The sequence below is a fragment of the Eubalaena glacialis genome, chromosome 11 (assembly GCF_028564815.1).
Source record: "Eubalaena glacialis isolate mEubGla1 chromosome 11, mEubGla1.1.hap2.+ XY, whole genome shotgun sequence".
NCBI lineage: Eukaryota > Metazoa > Chordata > Mammalia > Artiodactyla > Balaenidae > Eubalaena > Eubalaena glacialis.
Window position 1 is genome coordinate 65,022,359 of NC_083726.1, and position 18,794 is coordinate 65,041,152.

The 18,794-nt window shown below is 42.8% G+C and overlaps 1 protein-coding gene across 5 annotated transcripts in view; it reads left to right on the forward strand.

Annotated features, from left to right (window-relative positions):
* Positions 1-420: 420 nt before the first annotated feature.
* Positions 421-18,794, forward strand: part of RACGAP1 (Rac GTPase activating protein 1) — a 32,882-nt gene continuing 14,508 nt past the window's right edge. Inside the window, exons 1-2 of one of the 5 annotated variants that reach the window (XM_061204359.1) lie at positions 421-459; positions 13,712-13,800. In XM_061204359.1, the coding sequence (XP_061060342.1) occupies positions 13,716-13,800 (85 nt within the window). In that variant the 5' untranslated portion in view covers positions 421-459; positions 13,712-13,715. Of the gene's footprint in view, positions 460-871; positions 892-4,572; positions 4,723-13,404; positions 13,460-13,711; positions 13,801-18,794 lie in introns of those variants that run through there. The other 4 variants (XM_061204361.1, XM_061204356.1, XM_061204358.1 and 1 more) reach the window with 4 other exon arrangements.

Sequence of the window (18,794 nt, forward strand, 5' to 3'; positions counted from 1 at the left end):
CTGTGGCACGCAGACTCAGTACTGTGGCTCACTGGTCTCCAGAGCGCAGGGCCAGTAGTCGTGGCCCACTGGCTTAGTTGCTCCGGGGCACGTGGGACCCTCCTGGACCAGGGCTCGAACCTGTGTCCCCTGCATTGGCAGGCGGACTCCCAACCACGGCACCACCAAGGAAGTCCCCTCCATTTTTCTCTTAACCCTTCTGACTACTTCACTTCCCACTCCCCTCCCCGTTGGGATCCTGTCTGTCCCTCAAAGCTCGGCTCAGACGCCTCTTCCTCCCTGATTCCCAGCCAGAAATGGGCTTGCCTCCCCCGAACCCCCAGAACACAGTCCCCACCTCCGCACTCTGCGCCGCTTGTACCCCACCCCACGCGGGTGCGGAGCGCACTGCCTGGAACGCGGAAGTGCTCCAGACGTCCTGGTGTAACTGACGGAGGGAACAGTAATTCTCGAATGGAGGTAGGGAGTAAGACCTCTAGAGATGGAGAGCAAATGAGAAGGAACTGGGAGATAAAAACCGAGAAGGGGAGAGAGGATGAAGACAAACACTGGGCGGCGACTAGACGGCCCGCCGCCACGGGCCCAGTCTCGCCCCGCCCCGCCAGGCCCCCCACTGCCCAGCGACCGACGGTGCCCGTTCCCAGGTCGCGATTTCTGGGCAGGCGGCCCGCCGGGCGAGAGGTGGGGCGCGGGTGGCGGCGGGGCGGCGCGCTCGGCCGGTCATCCGCGTCCTCGCATTAGCATAAATCCCATTAGCTGCTCCCGCGCGCCGGAGTGGGGTGAGGGCAGCGAGGGCGGGCGCAGCGGTGCTAACGCATCCTCCGACGGCGCGTTCCAGCCGACAGAGGCCCGTTTACAATCGTTATCTCGCTGGCACCTCCGAACCATCCGGTGCGTGGGGCTCTCCCAATGCGAGGGATTAAAAAACCAGGCCAACATCTCTCGTCTAATAGGTGGCCGAGCTGGAATCGAATCCATGCTTTCTGGCATCAGTTCTCATGCTTTTTCCGTTACAGGTGCAGCCCCAGGATGCCTCTCTACCCAGACAACTATAATTTGGGAAGAAAGAGGTTTAAGACACCCCCGCCCCGCCCTCCCACACACCCTCACCTTTCCTGTGCTTTCTTCTCACCGGGCTGGTGCAGTAGGGAAGGGGGTTGAGTGGAATGGGAGGGGTGTGGTGGTGCTTTGGGTGGAGGGAGGAATTGGGGGGGGCAGTGTCACCAACCCTCATCCATCATTTGGGACAGAATTTGGGTGATGGCGTGGAATGCTTCCACCATCCTGTTGAACTCACCTCCGCTCATCCAAAGGACTGTTTATTGGAGCTGCAAAATCAAGAGATTATAGCAGTAAATGAGAGGAGTACCATCTCTGTTCTCTGGAAGTTTACAGTCTAGTAGGGAAAATCAGGAATATTTACGGAGCACTTACTCTGTGCCAGGAACTGTGCGAACTCTTTTTTTTAAACCTATTTTTGGCTGCATTTGGGTCTTTGTTGCCGCCCGCCGGTTTTCTCTAGTTGCTGGGAGTGTGGGCTACTCTTCCTTGTGGTGCTTGGGCTTCTCGTTGTGGTCAGGCTTCTCTTGTGGCAGAGCACAGGCTCTAGGCGCATGGGCTTCAACAGTTGTGGTGCGTGGGCTTAGTAGTTGTGGCTCGCGGGCTCTAGAGCGCAGGCTCAGTAGTTGTGGTGCACGGGCTTAGTTGCTCTGCGGCATGTGGGATCTTCCCGGACCAGGGCTCGAACCCGTGTCCCCTGCATTGGCAGGCGGATTCTTAACCACTGCGCCACCAGGGAAGTCCTGTGTGCCAACTGCTTTACATGGATATCTCACTTATTCCTCTCAACAACTCTATGAAATAGGTATTATTATGGTTTACATTTGTAGACGAGTGAGCAAAGGCACAGATGACTTCTGAAAGGCCATATAGCTGGTGACTAGAAGAACCAGGAAGATGAAACAGATGAGCTGACGTGTGACAGCGGAGGAAGAGGATGATGGGGAAGCTTGTAGCAAAGGCATGGCTCTAGGCCTCAGAGACCTCCCTGAGCAAGGCAGAAAACATCTCAGCTGCCCAAAAGGCTGAGTAGAATTTAGCCAGGTAAAGAGGCTGTAAGGGTGGGGAAGAGGAACTGCAAACGCCAGAGGGTCAGGAAGTGCAGCTCTAGGGGCAAGCCAGGGCCAGGTTAGGAGAGCCTTATTAAGGATTTTGGTCTTTATTGAGGAGGAAGTTGAAGTCATTAATGGTTTTAAACAAAAGAGAGGCATGATTAGAATTGCATTTTTAAAAGATCATTCAGGGGACTTCCCTGGTGGCACAGTGGGTAAGACTCCTCGCTCCCAATGCAGGGGGCTCGGGTTCAATCCCTGGTCAGGGAACTAGATCCCACATGCATGCCACAACTAAGACCCACGCAACCAAACAAATAAATAAATATTAAAAAATTAAAATTAAAAAAAAAGATCATTCAGGGTGTAAAGAATGCAAGTGAGGGGTAAACAGATTCACTGATGGCTTGGACCACTGAATTGGATTAGGGTGGTGAAGGTAGGAAGAAGTAAAGTGGGTACATACAAGAGATACTTAAGAGCTGTGCTAAGTAATTGGATAAGGGGTGAAAGGGAGAGGGAGAAAGCTGAGTCATTTTACACCCCCTTCTCTCCCTCAACCCCTAGATCCAATCATTTAATAAATTCATTTCATTTCATGAATGTCTTTCCCACCCGTCCCCTCCTTTCCATCCCCGCTGCCACTGGCCTAATTCAGCTCAGGTCCTCTCCCTAACAATGAAGCAAGAGTCTTTCTACCTTCAGATTTTCCCCTCTCCAGACAATCCTCCATGCCATTTGCGGGTATGACCTATGTAAAATGCAAACATAGTCGGAGTCAACCCAGGCCCCATTGTCCTGTCATTGTGTCAATTACAGGATAAAGTCCCATCCTTTCCTAGTCTGGTCATTCTTTGCTAGCTTCTTCCCCTCCTCAGGCCCAAGCTGCACAAGAGGTGTCACACCCACTGAACCCCCAAAGTTACCTGCATGTTAAGGTAAATATTCCTTCACAGCACTAAACCTTCACAAATCCTTTGCTTGTGTATTATATATACATGTGACTCATTTCTGAGAGGTCACATTGGCAGAAATTGCCTCCCCTTTCTATCAGGTAAATTCCTATTCATACTTCAAGTCCAAGCTCAGATAACAAGTCTCTGTAGGCTTTTCTAACACTCCCGCTCCCCTGATAGGATTAATTGCTTCCTCATCTGTGCTTCTAAAGCACTTTACACATATTCTGTCCTTGTATATGTTTAACTGTATTATAGGTGTAAGGAGGCACAGGCTAATGCAATCACCTAAATGAGTGCTCCTGACCTTGAAGGGTTGTGGGAAGGATTAAATGGGACAATATATGTACAGTTAATATTTCTTCATCTCTTTCCTAATAATAAGAAAAATCTTTATTACAGTTTACAAAGTGTAAACTTTGATAGTGTTCCACATACTCTCCTGTTTGATCTAGGAATAAGCCTGTGAGATAGGGTTGATACTGTTATTTCTGTTTTATAGTTGGAGGAAGTGAAGTACAGAAGGGTTAAAAAGTGATGATGCAGCTGGTTCAGCAGTATGCGGAGGCACAAAAGTGCTCCATGGTATTTGTTTAAATGGAGTCAAGTTTTCTGGTTATAAAACCTGTGATCTTCCCCTTAAACCGCACTGCTTCTTGCATGCATTAGCCAGTATTTTTTTCAAGTTGCAGGTAGCTAATCATTAATAAATTCAGTGAGGTAGGGACAACCAACATGGCAGGGGTGGTGGTAAGAGAATAGGAAAAAAATAGTTCAGAATACATTCATGGAGTAAGGATAAGCAGAGTTCTGTACTAGGTGGTTGTAATGTAAAATCTGTTTCTCACTGTGGATTTGGATTAAAAGAAAGTATGAAAGCCCCGTGTTAGCGCAATGCCAAGTTCTAAATGAACGTTTATTAAATGAAATCATGGCGCTTTCATTTTATATTTATTTTTGTTTTCCCGATGTGTAGCTACTGGAAAGCAGATATCATGTCATCTTTATTTTTCCAGTTCCTAGGAGAGTCCTTGTTACAAATTTGGTGCACTTCATAAATGTGTGTCAAATGAAAACCTGGAATGCAGGAATGAATGAAGGCAGTGTACAGCTCAGCATATATGGTTGTAAATGACTGCTGTTCTAGCTCCTTCCGGAATTCTTCCTATTCAATCGAGAGATGACACACTGTTCAGTTAACAGTTTCCAAAAGTCCTATTTCCCAGTCTGGAGAAAACAGTAAGGCCAAGAATAATTTGCACTCAAGAAGTATCACTTGCCCTTAGTCAACATGGTATCGTGAATGGCTTCAGGAAAGGGCTCCGGAGGGTGTGGGGGGAAGGGGGAAACAACAACAAAAAACAAAAAACGGTTGACCTTAGTCAAGATGGCTGCCTTTGGCTTCTTCGCTCTATCAGAACGCGCATGCCCAGCCTTGTCCCCGCCCCCCTCCGTGTCCCCGACGCGTGCGTCGCAGCGTAGGGGTCAGCGCGGGAGGAATAAATTTCTCTGTGATTGGTTGGTGCCGGATTTCAAACACGAGCTGGCGGCGAAGGGCTTCTCTGCCGTTGGGTGAGGCGCGGAGGGAAGTGGAAGGCCGCCCAGGTGGGGCCCGGGGGACCCGGCCAAGTGGGTGCTGGGAGTTGCGAGAAAAGGTGCGTCTGGCGCTGGGTTTGTGGTGGGAGGCAGGCGTCCGCGGTTGTGAGCCGTGGCCTCCTCGCGGGTCGTGGTGGAGGCCGGCACCTACAGCCCCTCCTTTGAAGGCTCTCCATGGGCCGGGGGCGCGGGCGGCCTGAGGGGGCGGTGGCTGGGAAGTGGGTGGCTTCTTTCTTTCTTTTTTTTTTTTTTTTTGGCTTCTTTCTTGGCGTCGTGTTTTGTGGAAAGCCGGGGGCGTCTTTTTGAGATGGTGGCTTGAACAGGGCAGGAGCCACCCCAAAGAAGGGTCTCTCACTTAAAGACAGAGTTAGGGAGTGGGTGGGCTAACACCCCCGTTCTCCACAGAGGAACAAGACTTTTTCGAAGGGAAAAGCCCTGGTGTTTGAGAGGTCGGCGCGGCTCCGAGTGGAGCCCCTCTCCCTAGTGGGCTGTGTGTGTCTAGGTAGGCAATGACATCTTGCCCTTCCCGTCCTAAATCCCAGCCTTAGTAACAACGAGGCCATTTCACGTACATCCCTCTTCAGGATTTCATTCCTCGACAGAGGGTGTGCATAGGAACGTGAGGTGGGTGGGAAGATAAGCTTTTTTTTTTTTTTATTTAAAGAAACGTCATCATACTCTTCAATGTGGAAGGTGAACTTTTCGAGTTATTGAAAGTGTTTAGAGAAGACGCTTTTCCTATAGCTTAATCATTCAACAGGTACTTATTAAGTGCAAAATGTAAGTACAAGACAATCTTACTTGGCTTTAAAGGAGCTTGCAGTTTATTTGGGTTAATAGAACTTAGAAAGGTAACAGATTGTGTTACCTTTAGTAGGCCTTTACACTGTTGAGAGTACTGTGCATTAGTACGGCCCTTTTAGAAAATATTTTGGCACTGTTTATCAAGAGTCATAAGAGGTTTTTACCCTCTGACTTGGTAATCCCAGCCTTGGAAATCCATTTTAAGGCACACGGCCACCTGAAGAAAAACACTGTCCTCGGTGATGTTCAATTTATTTATTCGGTGAATATTTAGTAATCATTTGCCAAGTGTCAGGCACTGTTCTAGGCACCAGGGGCTCAGCGATGAACAAACAAAAATCTCTGCCTTATTGGAACTTAAACTATTGGGGAGACAGACAATAAACAAAATAAGTAAGTTAATATATAAGTATGTTAGATGGAGATGAGTGCTTTTGAGCAAAATAAAGCAGAGAAGTGTTGGGGGGAAAGATGCAGTTTAAAATAGTGTGGTTAAGAATGAGACAATGGGCTTCCCTGGTGGCGCAGCGGTTAAGAATCCGCCTGCCAGTGCAGGGGACACGGGTTCGAGACCTGGTCTGGGAAGATCCCACATGCTGCAGAGCAGCTAAGCCCGGGCGCTACAACTACTGAGCCTGCGCTCTAGGGCCCGCAAGCCACAGCTACTGAGCCCGCGTTTCACAACTACTGAAGCCTGCATGCCTAGAGCCCGTCCTCCACAACAAGAGAAGCCACCGCAATGAGAAGCCCGTCGACACAACTAGAGAAAGCCCATGCACAGTAACGAAGACCCAACACAGCCAAAAATAAATAAATAAAATAAATAAAATTAAAAAAAAAAAAAAAAGAATGAGACAATGACTTTTTTAAAAATTGAAGTGTAGTTGATTTACAATGTTGTATTAGTTTCTGGTGTACAGCAAAGTGATTCAGTTTTATATATATATATATATTGTTTTTCGTACTCTTCTCCATTATAGTTTACTGAATCTAGTTCCCTGTGCTATACAGTAGGACCTTGTTGCTTTATCTATTTTATATATAATAGTTTGATTCTGCTAATCCCAAACTCCTAATTTATGCCACCCCCTTTCCCCTTTGGTAACCATAAGTTTGTTTTCTGTGTCTAAGTCAGTTTCTGTTTTGTAAATAAGTTCATTTGTGCCATATTTTAGATTCCACATATAAATGATATCATATGGTATTTGTCTTTTCTCTTTCTGACTTACTTCACTTATAATCTCTAGGTCCATCTGTGTTGCTGCAGATGGCATTGTTTCATTCTTTTTTATGGCTGAGTAGTATTCTATTTGTGTATATATACACCACATCTTCTTTATCCATTCATCTGTCAATGGAAATTTAGGTTGTTTCCACGTCTTGGCTATTGTAAATAGTGCTGCTGTGAACACTGCGGTGCATGTATCTTTTCAAATCATAGTTTTCTCCACATATATGCCCAGGAGTGGGATTGCAGGATCATATGGTAGCTCTATTTTTAGTCTTTTAAGGAACCTCCATACTGTTTTCCATAGTGGCTACACCAGTTTACATTCCCACCAACAGTGTAGGAGGGTTCCCTTTTCTCCACACCCTCTCTAGCATTTGTTATTTGCAGACTTTTTAATGATGGCCATTCTGACTTGTGTGAGGTGGTACCTCATTGTAGTTTTGATTTGCATTTCTCTAATAATTAGCGATGTTGAGCATCTTTCCATGTGCCTATTGGCCATCTGTAAGAGGCAATGACATTTGAATAAATACCTGAAGGAAATGAAGGAGTGACCATGTGAGAGGTTCTAAGTAGATGTAACAGAAAAACGAAATTACCTAAATGTCCAAGGAAGAGAACAGTTAAATAAATGTTCATGAACTTTTTGTAACTTAATGGAAACATGATATAAAAAAAGTAAAACACAAAATTATGTATAAATCTATGATTGCAACTTGATGAAATATGAGTGCATAATGGGCAAAGATTAGATAGGGAGGTGCATATATAGTTGTTTAGGGTGGTGAGGTTTTAGTTTCACCATTAAAAAACTTTTTTTTTTTTCTTTTTTTAAAATTTTTGGCCGCACCTTGCAGCATGCGGGGATCATAGTTCCCCTGCCAGGGATCGAACCCTCACCCTTTGCAGTAGAAGCCCGGAGTCTTAACCACTGGACCACCAGGGATGTCCTTTTTTTTTGAACATAGAAAATTAACAGTATGAGGCAGTGTTTTATATCTGCCAAATGAGTGTTATAGATAATAAAGAGGTTATTTTGGACTAAAATGGTTAGGGAATGCTTTAGTGAGTTGGTAAGACTTATACTAGACCCTGAGGAAAGGAACAGTTTGGAATGGAAGGAATTCACAGAAGAAAAAATAAGAAGAGAACTTAGTATAACGAACTGGTAATCATTTGCTGAAAAATAGTAATTCAACTTGTCTTATTCCGTTTTTTTGTTTTGTTTCATTTTGTTTTTTGGGCCATGCTGCAGGGGCTTGCGGGATTTTAGTTCCCCCACCAGGGATCGAACCGGGCCCTTGGCAGTGAAAGTGCCGAGCCCTAACCACTGGACAGCCGGGGAATTCCCTCCCATTCTGTACTTTAATCTTCATTCATGTTGGACTGAGGATGTTCTATTTACTCTTTCTGCAATTGACTTGCTCATGAGAACATTCGGTTTCAAGATGTTCCTTCTGCCTGCCAGTTGAATAGAGGCTTTGATATGGTGAAGCAGAAGCTGGACATTTGGGAAAAAGAATTATTCCGAAATGCTTTCATTTGAAAGAATCTTGTAGTATTGAGACAGTCTTAGGGAATGTTTTTTCTTGACAGCAGAGAACAGAGAACCTGTATTGTTGATTTCTTGGGACTCTCCAGATTTAGTAATGTTTGTGAGAATGCTTTTCATTAAAACTCGTCCCTGAAAAACGCACTGCTTTGTGTGACAGTATTTAACACCCTCAATGCATCTAAAACCTGATGTATAGGTCTCTTAATAATGTTGTTTGTAAGGGGAGGAAGAAGAGGCTAGAGACTTTTCCCAGGATACTCTGCAGTAAGATCTGTAATAGTCTGTTATTCTGAAGGATGATCTCTGTTCTCTTGGCTGGGTGATTGAAATTAAATTGGGGACTGAAAGCAATCACATCAAGCTGAGACTCTTTCCTGGTGATGCCAAATTGCTCCCTTAGGGATACTCACAGATTGGGAATCTGTAACACAGTGACTTCTCCACCTCTGGGGCTTCTCATCAATAACAGCTGAGATTCTCTAGCACTTTTTTGTTTAAAGCACTCAACAAACTGATTTCCTTGCTACACACAAGGATCATTTCAGCTTTCCCGAAAGGCAGCCGCCTCTGTAGTGAAAAAGTGACATCTGTTTTACAGCTGCAAAGCAATGTACTGCAATATGACTTTGTTTTTGTTTCCTTTCACATTAGTGTATCTCCTAGCTATGAGCTAAATAATAAAGGGGGGGAAATAAAGAAGTATTCATGAGGGTAAATATGTGACCCAGCAGGAAAATTAAGGCCATTTTCAATTGACATTGAATAGGATGAGTAAATTTTAGCTTTTCAAGCTACAATTTGGCTGAGATATCAGAGTTAGTACTGATACAGAAAGATATTTTTGGCATCTATAAATAATTCCTGAGAGTCACTTCTGTAGCACATTAATAAAAGTACATGGTCCCTTAGCATATAAAGAGAAGAGGATTATATTTTCTAGTGCTGTTGTTGGATTGCCCAAAGTAAATCTGTGTTAGAGGAAAAATTAACTCTTCTCAGATGCTATGAGCCTCATGTAGAAGAGCTTGTTTAAGAGCCTAGACCAGGTCAAGTTTTGCTATCTCCTCCCTTCTTTTTGATCTGGGTTCCAGCTATGATTTGGTAATCACTGTTCTAGGATGTAAATAACAACAATCAGACCAAAACAAAAGCAAAAAATTTATACCCACTATAATACCCTACATTCTTTTTTAAAATTAATTAATTAATTTATTTATTTATTTTGGCTGCGTTGGGTCTTCGTTGCTGTGCACAGGTTTTCTCTAGTTGTGGTGAGCGGGGGCTACTCTTCGTTGTGGTGCGCAGGCTTTTCATTGCGGTGGCTTCTCTTGTTGCGGAGCACGGGCTCTAGGCGCGCAGGCTCACTAGTTGTGGCTTGTGGGTTCTAGAGCGCAGGCTTCAGTAGTTGTGACACACGGGCTTAGTTGCTCCGCGGCATGTGGGATCTTCCTGGACCAGGGCTCGAACCTGTGTTCCCTGTATTGGCAGGCGGATTCTTAACCACTGCGCCACCAGGGAAGTCCAATACCCTATATTCTTATAATGAGTTTCAATTTATACGGTATAAAACTTTTACCTGCATTAATTTGTAACATTCTGTGAGGTAAATAGGACAAGTATTATCGTTCCCATTTATAGATGTGTCTCAGAATTTAAGTGACTTATGCAAGGTTATACGACGGGTAAATAGAGTAACTAAAATTTTATCCTAGGGCTTCTGCCCCCTCACCTTTCTTTTAACTGTTCTGTTTTCATCTATATTAAACATTAATGTTCAGGTACAATGGAAATCCTTTTGACAGTAGAATCATGGGGGGGGGGGGCGTGTGTGTTTGTGTGTGTGTGTGTGTGTGTGTTCGTTCATGTGTTTGTTCTCTGACTTCGATTTATCAAGTATTTTTTAAAAATACTGAGTCTTTGTGCAATACAGTGGTGCAAAATGTAAGGTTTCTCCTCTCAAATCTACAGTTTAGCTGGGACATAGGATAGAAACATGGTAAAGTTAAATTAGAGTATAAGGTGTCTGAGTGCCAATTGAGCAAAGTCGTTGGGGAAAGGCTGGGGCCAGGGAGGCCAGTTGAAGTGAGTGTTAATGACCTGCAAGTGATGACGGGCTGGGTATAACACACATGAGAGAAGAATCCACAGAGTTTGGTGATTATACTTGTAGGAAAGGGAGTAACTTAAGGTGACTCTGAGGTTTGGAACTGAGTGACTGGGAGAATGATAAAAATAAGGAAATCAAAGTTGGGTGTCGGTAGGAGAGGGAGTAGGGTAGGTCATTGGGTAGAGTAGTTGATGACATGTGTGGGGGAAGGATAGAATGATGTCTCAAAATCGAGCTCAACATCCAGGGCATCCGAAACAAATTGAGAGTTACAAGATTGACTTAGGAGAGAGCTGAAGGCTGGAGAGAGAAATGGATGAGTTGTCTGTAGAGATGTAATGACTAAAGTGGGATAGTTTGATATGTTTAGTCAAACAGCTATCTCCTAGGTACTAGGCATCATGATAGGAGAACAGTGTAGATCGAGGTAGTTCTATGAGATAATAGTTACTATGGTGAGATGTCCACAGGTAGGTACTCTGTGTCTGTAGTCTTTTCAGGAATCAGGTTGTATTTTCAAGAAAGTACCTCTCCACAGCACTCACTGTAGGGAGTGGTATGCACAAAGAAAATAGAAAAGAAGAATAGAGGAACTTGAGAAAATGAGGGATTTCTCTTAAAGGAGACAAGGAATCAGGTTGTTGTATTGTCATTTAAGACATAAAAACCCTCTGAATTTTGTGTGGGTGTGTGTTTAAGGGTAGTGCCATTTATTTATTTATTTATTTATTTATTTATTTATATATTTTGGCTGCGTTGGGTCTCTGTTGCTGCGCGCAGCCCCTCCAGCTGCCGCGAGCGGGGGCCACTCCTGCTGCGGTGCGCGGGCTTCTCATTGCGGTGGCTTCTCCTGTTGCCGAGCACGGGCTCCAGGCGCGTGCGGGCCTCAGCAGCTGTGGCTTGCGGGCTCCAGAGCGCAGGCTCAGCAGTCGTGGCGCACAGGCTTAGCTGCTCTGCGGCACGTGGGATCTACCTGGACCAGGGCTCGAACCCATGTCCCCTGCATTGGCAGGCGGGTTCTCAACCGCTGCGCCATCAGGGAAGTCCCTTCTTTCTTTTTTTTTTAAATAACCAGTTTTCAATACCCTAGTTGCACTGTCGCATTTTCCTTTTCTGCATTCCTGGACAGATAGAAGTTTTCCTATGTACTGAGCTCACTGTCTTATAGTTTCAGAATATACAGATGAGTGCAGAGATGATAGAAACCAATAATACCCCATATTAAAACTGATCACTGGGGGGACTTGCCTGGTGGCTCAGTGGTTAAGAATCTGCCTGCCACTGCAGGGGCCACGGGTTCGAGCCCTGGTCCGGGAAGATCCCACGTGCCACAGAGCAACTAAGCCCATGCGCCACAACCACTGAGCCTGCACTCTAGAGCCTGAGAGCCACAACTACTGAGCCCATGTGCCACACCTACTGAAGCCCACGTGCCTAGAGCCCGTGCTCCACAACAAGAGAAGCCACTACAATAAGAAGCCCACGCACCACATGAGTAGCCCCCACTGGCCACAACTAGAGAAAGCCCGCACACAGCAACAAAGGCCCAACACAGCCAAAAAAATAAAAAATAAAAATAAAACAATTGATCACTGGGAATTCCCTGGTGGTCCAGTGGTTAGGACACCGCGCTTCCACTGCAGGGGGCTCGGGTTCAATCCCTGGTTGGGGAACTAAGATGCTGCATGCTGCGAGGTGCGGCCCCCAAAAAATACGCTGGATGCAATAAATGTTTAAAAAAAAACAAAAACAAAACTGATCACTGTCTTTCATTTTTATTGGGAGCCAAAGGAAATCATCATTTGAATAGGCTACTGAATGCCCTGCCCCTGTTTTCTGTCCTGTAGCACTTAGAAGTATTTGCCTTTTTTGTCATATTTTTAAAACCCATGGGCATCTCCATGACTTCCACATCTCTTCCTACCAGTTTTAATGCTATTCTTTTAGTTTTGTTCTTAGTTTAGAGGAAGAGCTTTGTAATAAATTTGTTGGTCTGGTTGCTTAGCAGCTTGCTGTGATTATGTAGCTTGGAACAGACACATTGCCATTTGAAAATCTTGGTTTCCAGCCCTGATTCATGTATATATTGCATCCAAGCTTGGAATTGAAAGCTTTTTTGCTATTAGAGCAACCATCATACAAGTACAAATGAATAAATCTGTAGCATTTAATAGAAAATATCTTTACGTTTATATATTCCTTTTTCCTTTGTGTTTTTTCTGCCCTTTCTTGCCCTCATAGCTTATGGTACAATCTTACAAACATTGTAAAATCACTAAACCTTCGTAAAAGAGTTCTTAAAATTTTATTTAGATGCATGAAAAAAGGGCCTGGACTAGAATGTTGAAGGGGTGATTAGGAGAAACATAAGAAGAATCCTTTAATGGTGTTTCTGAGGACATTCAATTTTCAAATGAAATTTGACTTTTTAATTTCATTTCCTTGATAATTTTCATAACATTCCACTGATTTTTTTCTTTCTTGAAGATCTTAGTTCCTCAAAGTGTTCCCAGTTAAAGTCTATTTGGAATAGAACTGCCTGTAAGGACACCATTTTTAATGTAATATCAGCAAGTCTTTGCGGGGGGAAATATGAAGCCTGAAATTCACTATTACAGAACACAGTAGCAAATGATTTTTCCTTTGCCCTTCTAACTGTGAAGGTGGTGTATTGTCTCCTTGATGCCAGAATATGGTACAACATAATCCTTTGCCTATACTTAGTATAAATTTATTAGACATAGTCCCTGCACGCAGTCCAGCAGAGAGCCCTGCATTACAGAAATAATTCTTGAGCTGCTGAGCTGGCAATTTCCCCACTTAATCACTTGTGTGACGTCATCTGCGCTGTTGGTAGGAAATGTGCTGACCATGTCCTGCGTGTTAAAAGGCAGTTGCAACAGGGGTACTAGCTAAAGATGAAATCAAAAATAAACCTTTTAATTTACATTGAAGGTCTCCAAAGTGCAGCAGGATTAAAGTGGCAAAAATGTTATATTGATAGGCTTGACTAAGTCGTTGGTCACCTAGTAATCAACTGACATACTTGTCCCTAATTGCTTCTCAGCTCCAGAGTGATTACAGAGTGGAGGAAAAGAAGTAGGCCGGAAGGGGTGTTATATTCAGGGGACTGAAATGCGTTTGTAATTTTCAAATGAGTCTTAAACATTCCAACTTTGTTTTTTAATAAGGATTACATGAAACATCAGTTGTTAGCTCGAGATTCTCGTACTGGTAGCTACACATGGAAGAGTCCAGATGTTAGTCACTGATCACTGTACTGGATTGCTTCTGAATCTTTTGTCTGGGGGAGGTGGCAGGACCCCTAATGTATATTTGATTTCTTGGCAGAAAGATGGAAACTATGATGCTGAATATGCGGAATCTGTTTGAGCAGCTTGCACGCCGGATGGAGATTCTCAGTGAAGGAAATGAACTCCGTAAGTCATTCTGAGCTGGCCTGTGTGAAGAGAAAAAACAGATTTCAGATTTGGGTTTTCTGCAAAGCCAAAGTGTATTCCAATCCTAAAATTGTTTTTCATTTGAGTTATCTAAAAAGAAAATGATGGTCATTTATCTATGGTCAAAGCTTAATGGACACTCATTCTAAATGGTCACTTATTTTTCTGTAGTTGTTTTTAAATGGGTTTTACCCGGACTTTTTTCATTATCAAGGTTCTCTTTTCACTAAATAGTTGGCATTAGTTGTCAGTTTCATTTTCTTATCACGAACTGGGCAAAATCTACTGAATTTCTAAGGATGTTGCCTTTTTTCTTTAGAGTAGTAGTTGTCTACATTTTTTATCCTGGGTTTTCCCTGTGTTCTATAAAACATTTTCAATTGAAGAGGAGAAAAATGACAGTTTCGTTTTGAAGGAGGGACAGTTCATCTGCTTTCATCTACCTATTTGATGCTTAGTAATAAAGGGTTGAGGTTGGGTGGAGAGCTAGGAAGAAAAAGGAGGTGGTGACACAGTAGTCTTCTGGGAAGTAGATTAGTGAGAAAGAAAGGTGGGGCTGATAGCACTGACCTAAGTGATGTAAGGGAATTTTTCTTTACCAGCTTTTCTTTGTGTTACCATGCTCTCCTATTTCAGGTTTTCATGTATACCTAATTTAGCGGGTGTTGCTGTTAAGTCAGTCTCATTGGTAGAAAAGTAATGTAAGAACTGTGTCTTAAACTTAAACAAAAAGAAAAAAACAATCTCCATAGTACTTAGTATGGTGTCTTGCTTGTGCCATTCAATATTTTCTTTAATTTGATTCATGTTTTTGATTTGATAGCTCTCATCTACTTACAGGCCTTTCAAAACAATATTCTATTTTCTCTCTCTAATAGCTGTTGCATGACCCTATCATCTGGTACCAACTCAGTAACCATGATGGCATACTAATTAGGCTTCTCTTTGAGGTCACATCATCTCAGAAGATGGATTCCTTTGGAGTCTAGTGGGGAGGAGTATAGAATAAGAGATCTTAAAATTCAGGTTCACTCAGCAAATAATGGCTTTATGGAAAAAAGTAGGGTTTGAGTTGAGCCTTAGATTAGGTATAGGGTAGGATCCCAACAGACAGACATGAAAGAGGGCATTTAGGGTCTGGGCAGCCACCTGAGTGGAGACAAGAGGGTGTGGAGTGTGCGGGGAATAAGAGTAAGGGGAAGTGGTTTAATCAGAGCAGTGCTTTTAGAAGGTTACCCTGGCAGAGGTGGAGGCTGCATCAGAAGTGGAGGCTGGGAGGTTGATTAGGACATGGTTGCCATTGCTCAGGAAAGAGGCATTGGGGAGCCCCAACTGGAGTGGTGATTGTGAAGATGGAAATAAGGAGAAATGGGTGGAAGAGATTGTGATAAGATCTCTAGGAGGAGGCAGCTGATAGTATTTGGGGTCAGAGGGAGGAACCTGAGGTTTGGAGTATTAGTAACTAGTGCTGGCTTTTAACTGTTATTTCTGTGTCTGTTTCTCCATCTGTAAAAAAGGAATTTTGCCATGAGGATTTCGAGATAAATGAGATACTAGTTGTGAAAATACCTTTTGAAATAATTATGCCACCCAAAATACAAGATATTTACTTTTACAGGAACCTTTATTTTATAAGCAAATTTCTATCTTCCCTTGATTTCTGTTATAAAATAGAGGTACGTTGGGTTTTTTTTTTAATTAATTAATTAATTTTATTTATTTATTTTTGGCTGCGTTGGGTCTTCGTTGCTGCGCGCGGCCTTTCTCTAGTTGTGGCGAGCGGGGGCTACTCTTTGTTGCAGTGTGCGGGCTTCTCATTGTGGTGGCTTCTCTTTGTTGCGGAGCATGGGCTCTAGGCATGCGGGCTTCAGTAGTTGTAGCACACGGGCTCAGTAGTTGGGGCTCGTGGGCTCTAGAGCACAGGCTCAGTAGTTGTGGAGCATGGGCTTCGTTGCTCCACGGCATGTGGGAACTTCCCGGACCAGGGCTTGAACCGGTGTCCCCTGCATTGGCAGGCGGATTCTTAACCACTGCGCCACCAGGGAAGCCCAGAGGTACGTTTTGTCCCCTCTCCAAATCCCTAACTTGGAATGTTGGCTTTTTTTTTTTTTTTTTTAATTTGGCTCTGCCAGGTCTTAGTTGCGGCATGTGGGCTCTTAGTTGCATGCAGCATGTGAGATCTAGTTCCCTGACCAGGGATCGAACCCAGGCCCTCTGCATTGGGAGTGTGGAGTCCTAACCACTGGACCACCAGGGAAGTCCCGGAATGTTGGCTTTTGAGGAACTAAAGTGGCTTAGTGTTTTCTAGACTCTAGAATCTCCTTTTCTGCAGCCACCCCAGTCTGTCCTCTTCTTAGATCCTAGGAATTCCTCCCATCCCTATGTGTCCCCTGACTCCTTACTCTTGCTTTTCATCATAATAACTTCATTCCTCTTTCTCCTTTTTGTATAGTTATAGTTTTTTTTTTAAAGCTAAGTCCAAGGTTACCGAAAGATCAGAGTGAAAGTTAATATTCAAATAAAATGACTTCAATAGCCTAGATATTTTATCTTTGTTTTCCCCAGTCTACATGATTTTTATCTTCTATTTTTATCATGAGACGCCTGAACTTTTTTGACGTTGGTGTGTAAATTAGGAATAAATATAACTTAATATTTATCAGGTGCCTATTGTGTGCCAACACCATACTAGGTTGGTGCTATGCTATATGCAGTAGGTGATACTAAAGTGTATGTGACATGGTGCCTGTCTTCAAGAAGATTAAGGTATTTAACTTTCAGAGACAGGATTCTGTCTCATGAAACAGAAGATAATACAAGTATAAAAATATATGCTTTGGTGAAGTATAGAAAAATGGAGCAAACAAATTAGGAAAGGATTCATAGAGCAGTTGGGACTAGAAAAATGGGTACATAAAGAAGAGTGGGGAATTCCCTGGCGGTCCAGTGGTTAAGACTCAGTGCTTTCACTGCTGTGGTTCCGGGTTCAACCCCTGGTCAGGGAACTAAGATCCCATAAGCTGCGTGGCACAGCCAAAAAAAAAAAAAAAAAAAAAAAGAGTAGGTAGGGCATTCCATTTGGAGAGCATAGCTTGATCCTAAGTGAGAAGACAGAAATGAACACAGGTCTTTCCTGGGGCAGGGACAAATTGGTTTAGCTAGAAAGAGGGTATTGGGTAGTGATGGGAAGTTTGATCAGACTGGTGAGGTGGGCCTGGATGCCTGGAGTTTAAATTTGATCTGAACAGCAATTTTGTTCAGTCATTCATTGAACATTTAAGTGCCTACTATGTGCTGGGTAGAGTGTAAGGCCCTAGGGATAAAAAAGCAGAAGAGACACAGGGTCCTTGCCCTTAAGAAGCTTAGAGGGTAGTGAGAAAGACAAGGAAGAGCCTGTACAAAGGCCCTAGCAGGAGTGAGCTGAAAAAAACAGGATTTCTGGAGCTGCTTTAATCTCTTTGCTGAACTATGAACCAAGTCCTGATTTTTTTTTTAATGGATCTAAGGTTATTCTTAATTTGTTTTAAGGAAATTTCCCTTCTCCTTTCTCCTTTTTGATAGATGCATTTTGTAATTTAATATACACATAACTTTTTTAAAGAGACAATTTGAATTTAATAAACCTTTTGAATGTATACTTCATGACAGAGGCTAGTACCAAATTGAATTGTGATTCACACACTGACCAAAAAAATACCATTTGTGTTTATTGATCTCCAACATCAAAGTTTTTCCTGGTCTATGGTCCGAAGCGCCTTTTTGACCCATGCTAGCACAATTAGTTCATAACAGAATTGTACATAAAAGTAATATCTTAGTCATGTATGCAAATGCTCTGGTTTTGGTCTAACAAACTAAACTAGTAATTTAACCATTTGTACTATTAAAATAGAAACTCATTCCTTGAAATGAACTGATAGTTTATTTGGTTTCAGTTCTGTTATCCAATTCAGTTAGACCTGTAACGTATGCCAATTAACGATGAATGGGATTTAAAACCCCAATTTAATAAGACTTTTCAAGGAGTATCCTAAGGAACAAGCAAGCCAGCAAAATTAGGTCAAATGAAAATCTTTTCATTCTCAAAATTGTTTTTCAATTCAGTAAATATTGGAGTGTGTAGGCAACACTATATTTAGAAACATTTAATTGACCACAGTGTGGAGCTAGAAAGTTTTTAGACTGTGTAGTTGAAAAGTGTGTTTCCTGTTCTTTATTCTTTAAAATGGAAGTATCACATACATCGAGAAGTACACAAATAATAAGTGCATTGCTTGGTGAATCACGAGAGTAAACATGGCTAAGAACCAGCTCTTGTTTTTAATTTTTTCTTATGAATCTGTAATTTTGAAATAGTTAAATTTGCAAAAGGATATGTTGTTTGTTTTCTTTTTGTTTAAGTTAAGGAGAAAAAAACCCTTAGTAATGTGTTCCAAACTGTTAACTAAACCAGTACATCATTTAAAACTATTTGAATTTTGTAATAATATATTTTATTTTTTGAGATTCTTGATATTTGCATTGTCTAAGATAACTAGGTCATAATATCCTGTTTTGCTAAAATCAATTGTTTACTAAAAACCTGTTTCCCTATGTGTCAGACTTGGTTTCTCTAGATCGAATTGTTATCCTAATTTGTAAGTTTGAAATTTAGTCAAATTATTAAAATTGCTTTAAAAAAGCACTATATTATTTCTGTGCTCTCAGGTTAAATTCAAATGGGAAAAGTGCCCTTACTACCTGAGAATCTGCTAGCTTTGTGTGAATTTGGCCTAGTTTCAGCCGTAAACTGGGTTCGTTTAACCTGCAGCAGATGTACACCTTGGAAAGTTCCTCCATGATGATGGTGGAGTGAAGCTTAGAGGTAGATTGAGGTTAACTAGAATAGTAAGGCATTATAGAATAGTCTTTGCCAGTAACAGGTGATAAGAACGGATGCCACCAGGGTTATCATGCTTTGAGGTGCTGCCTTA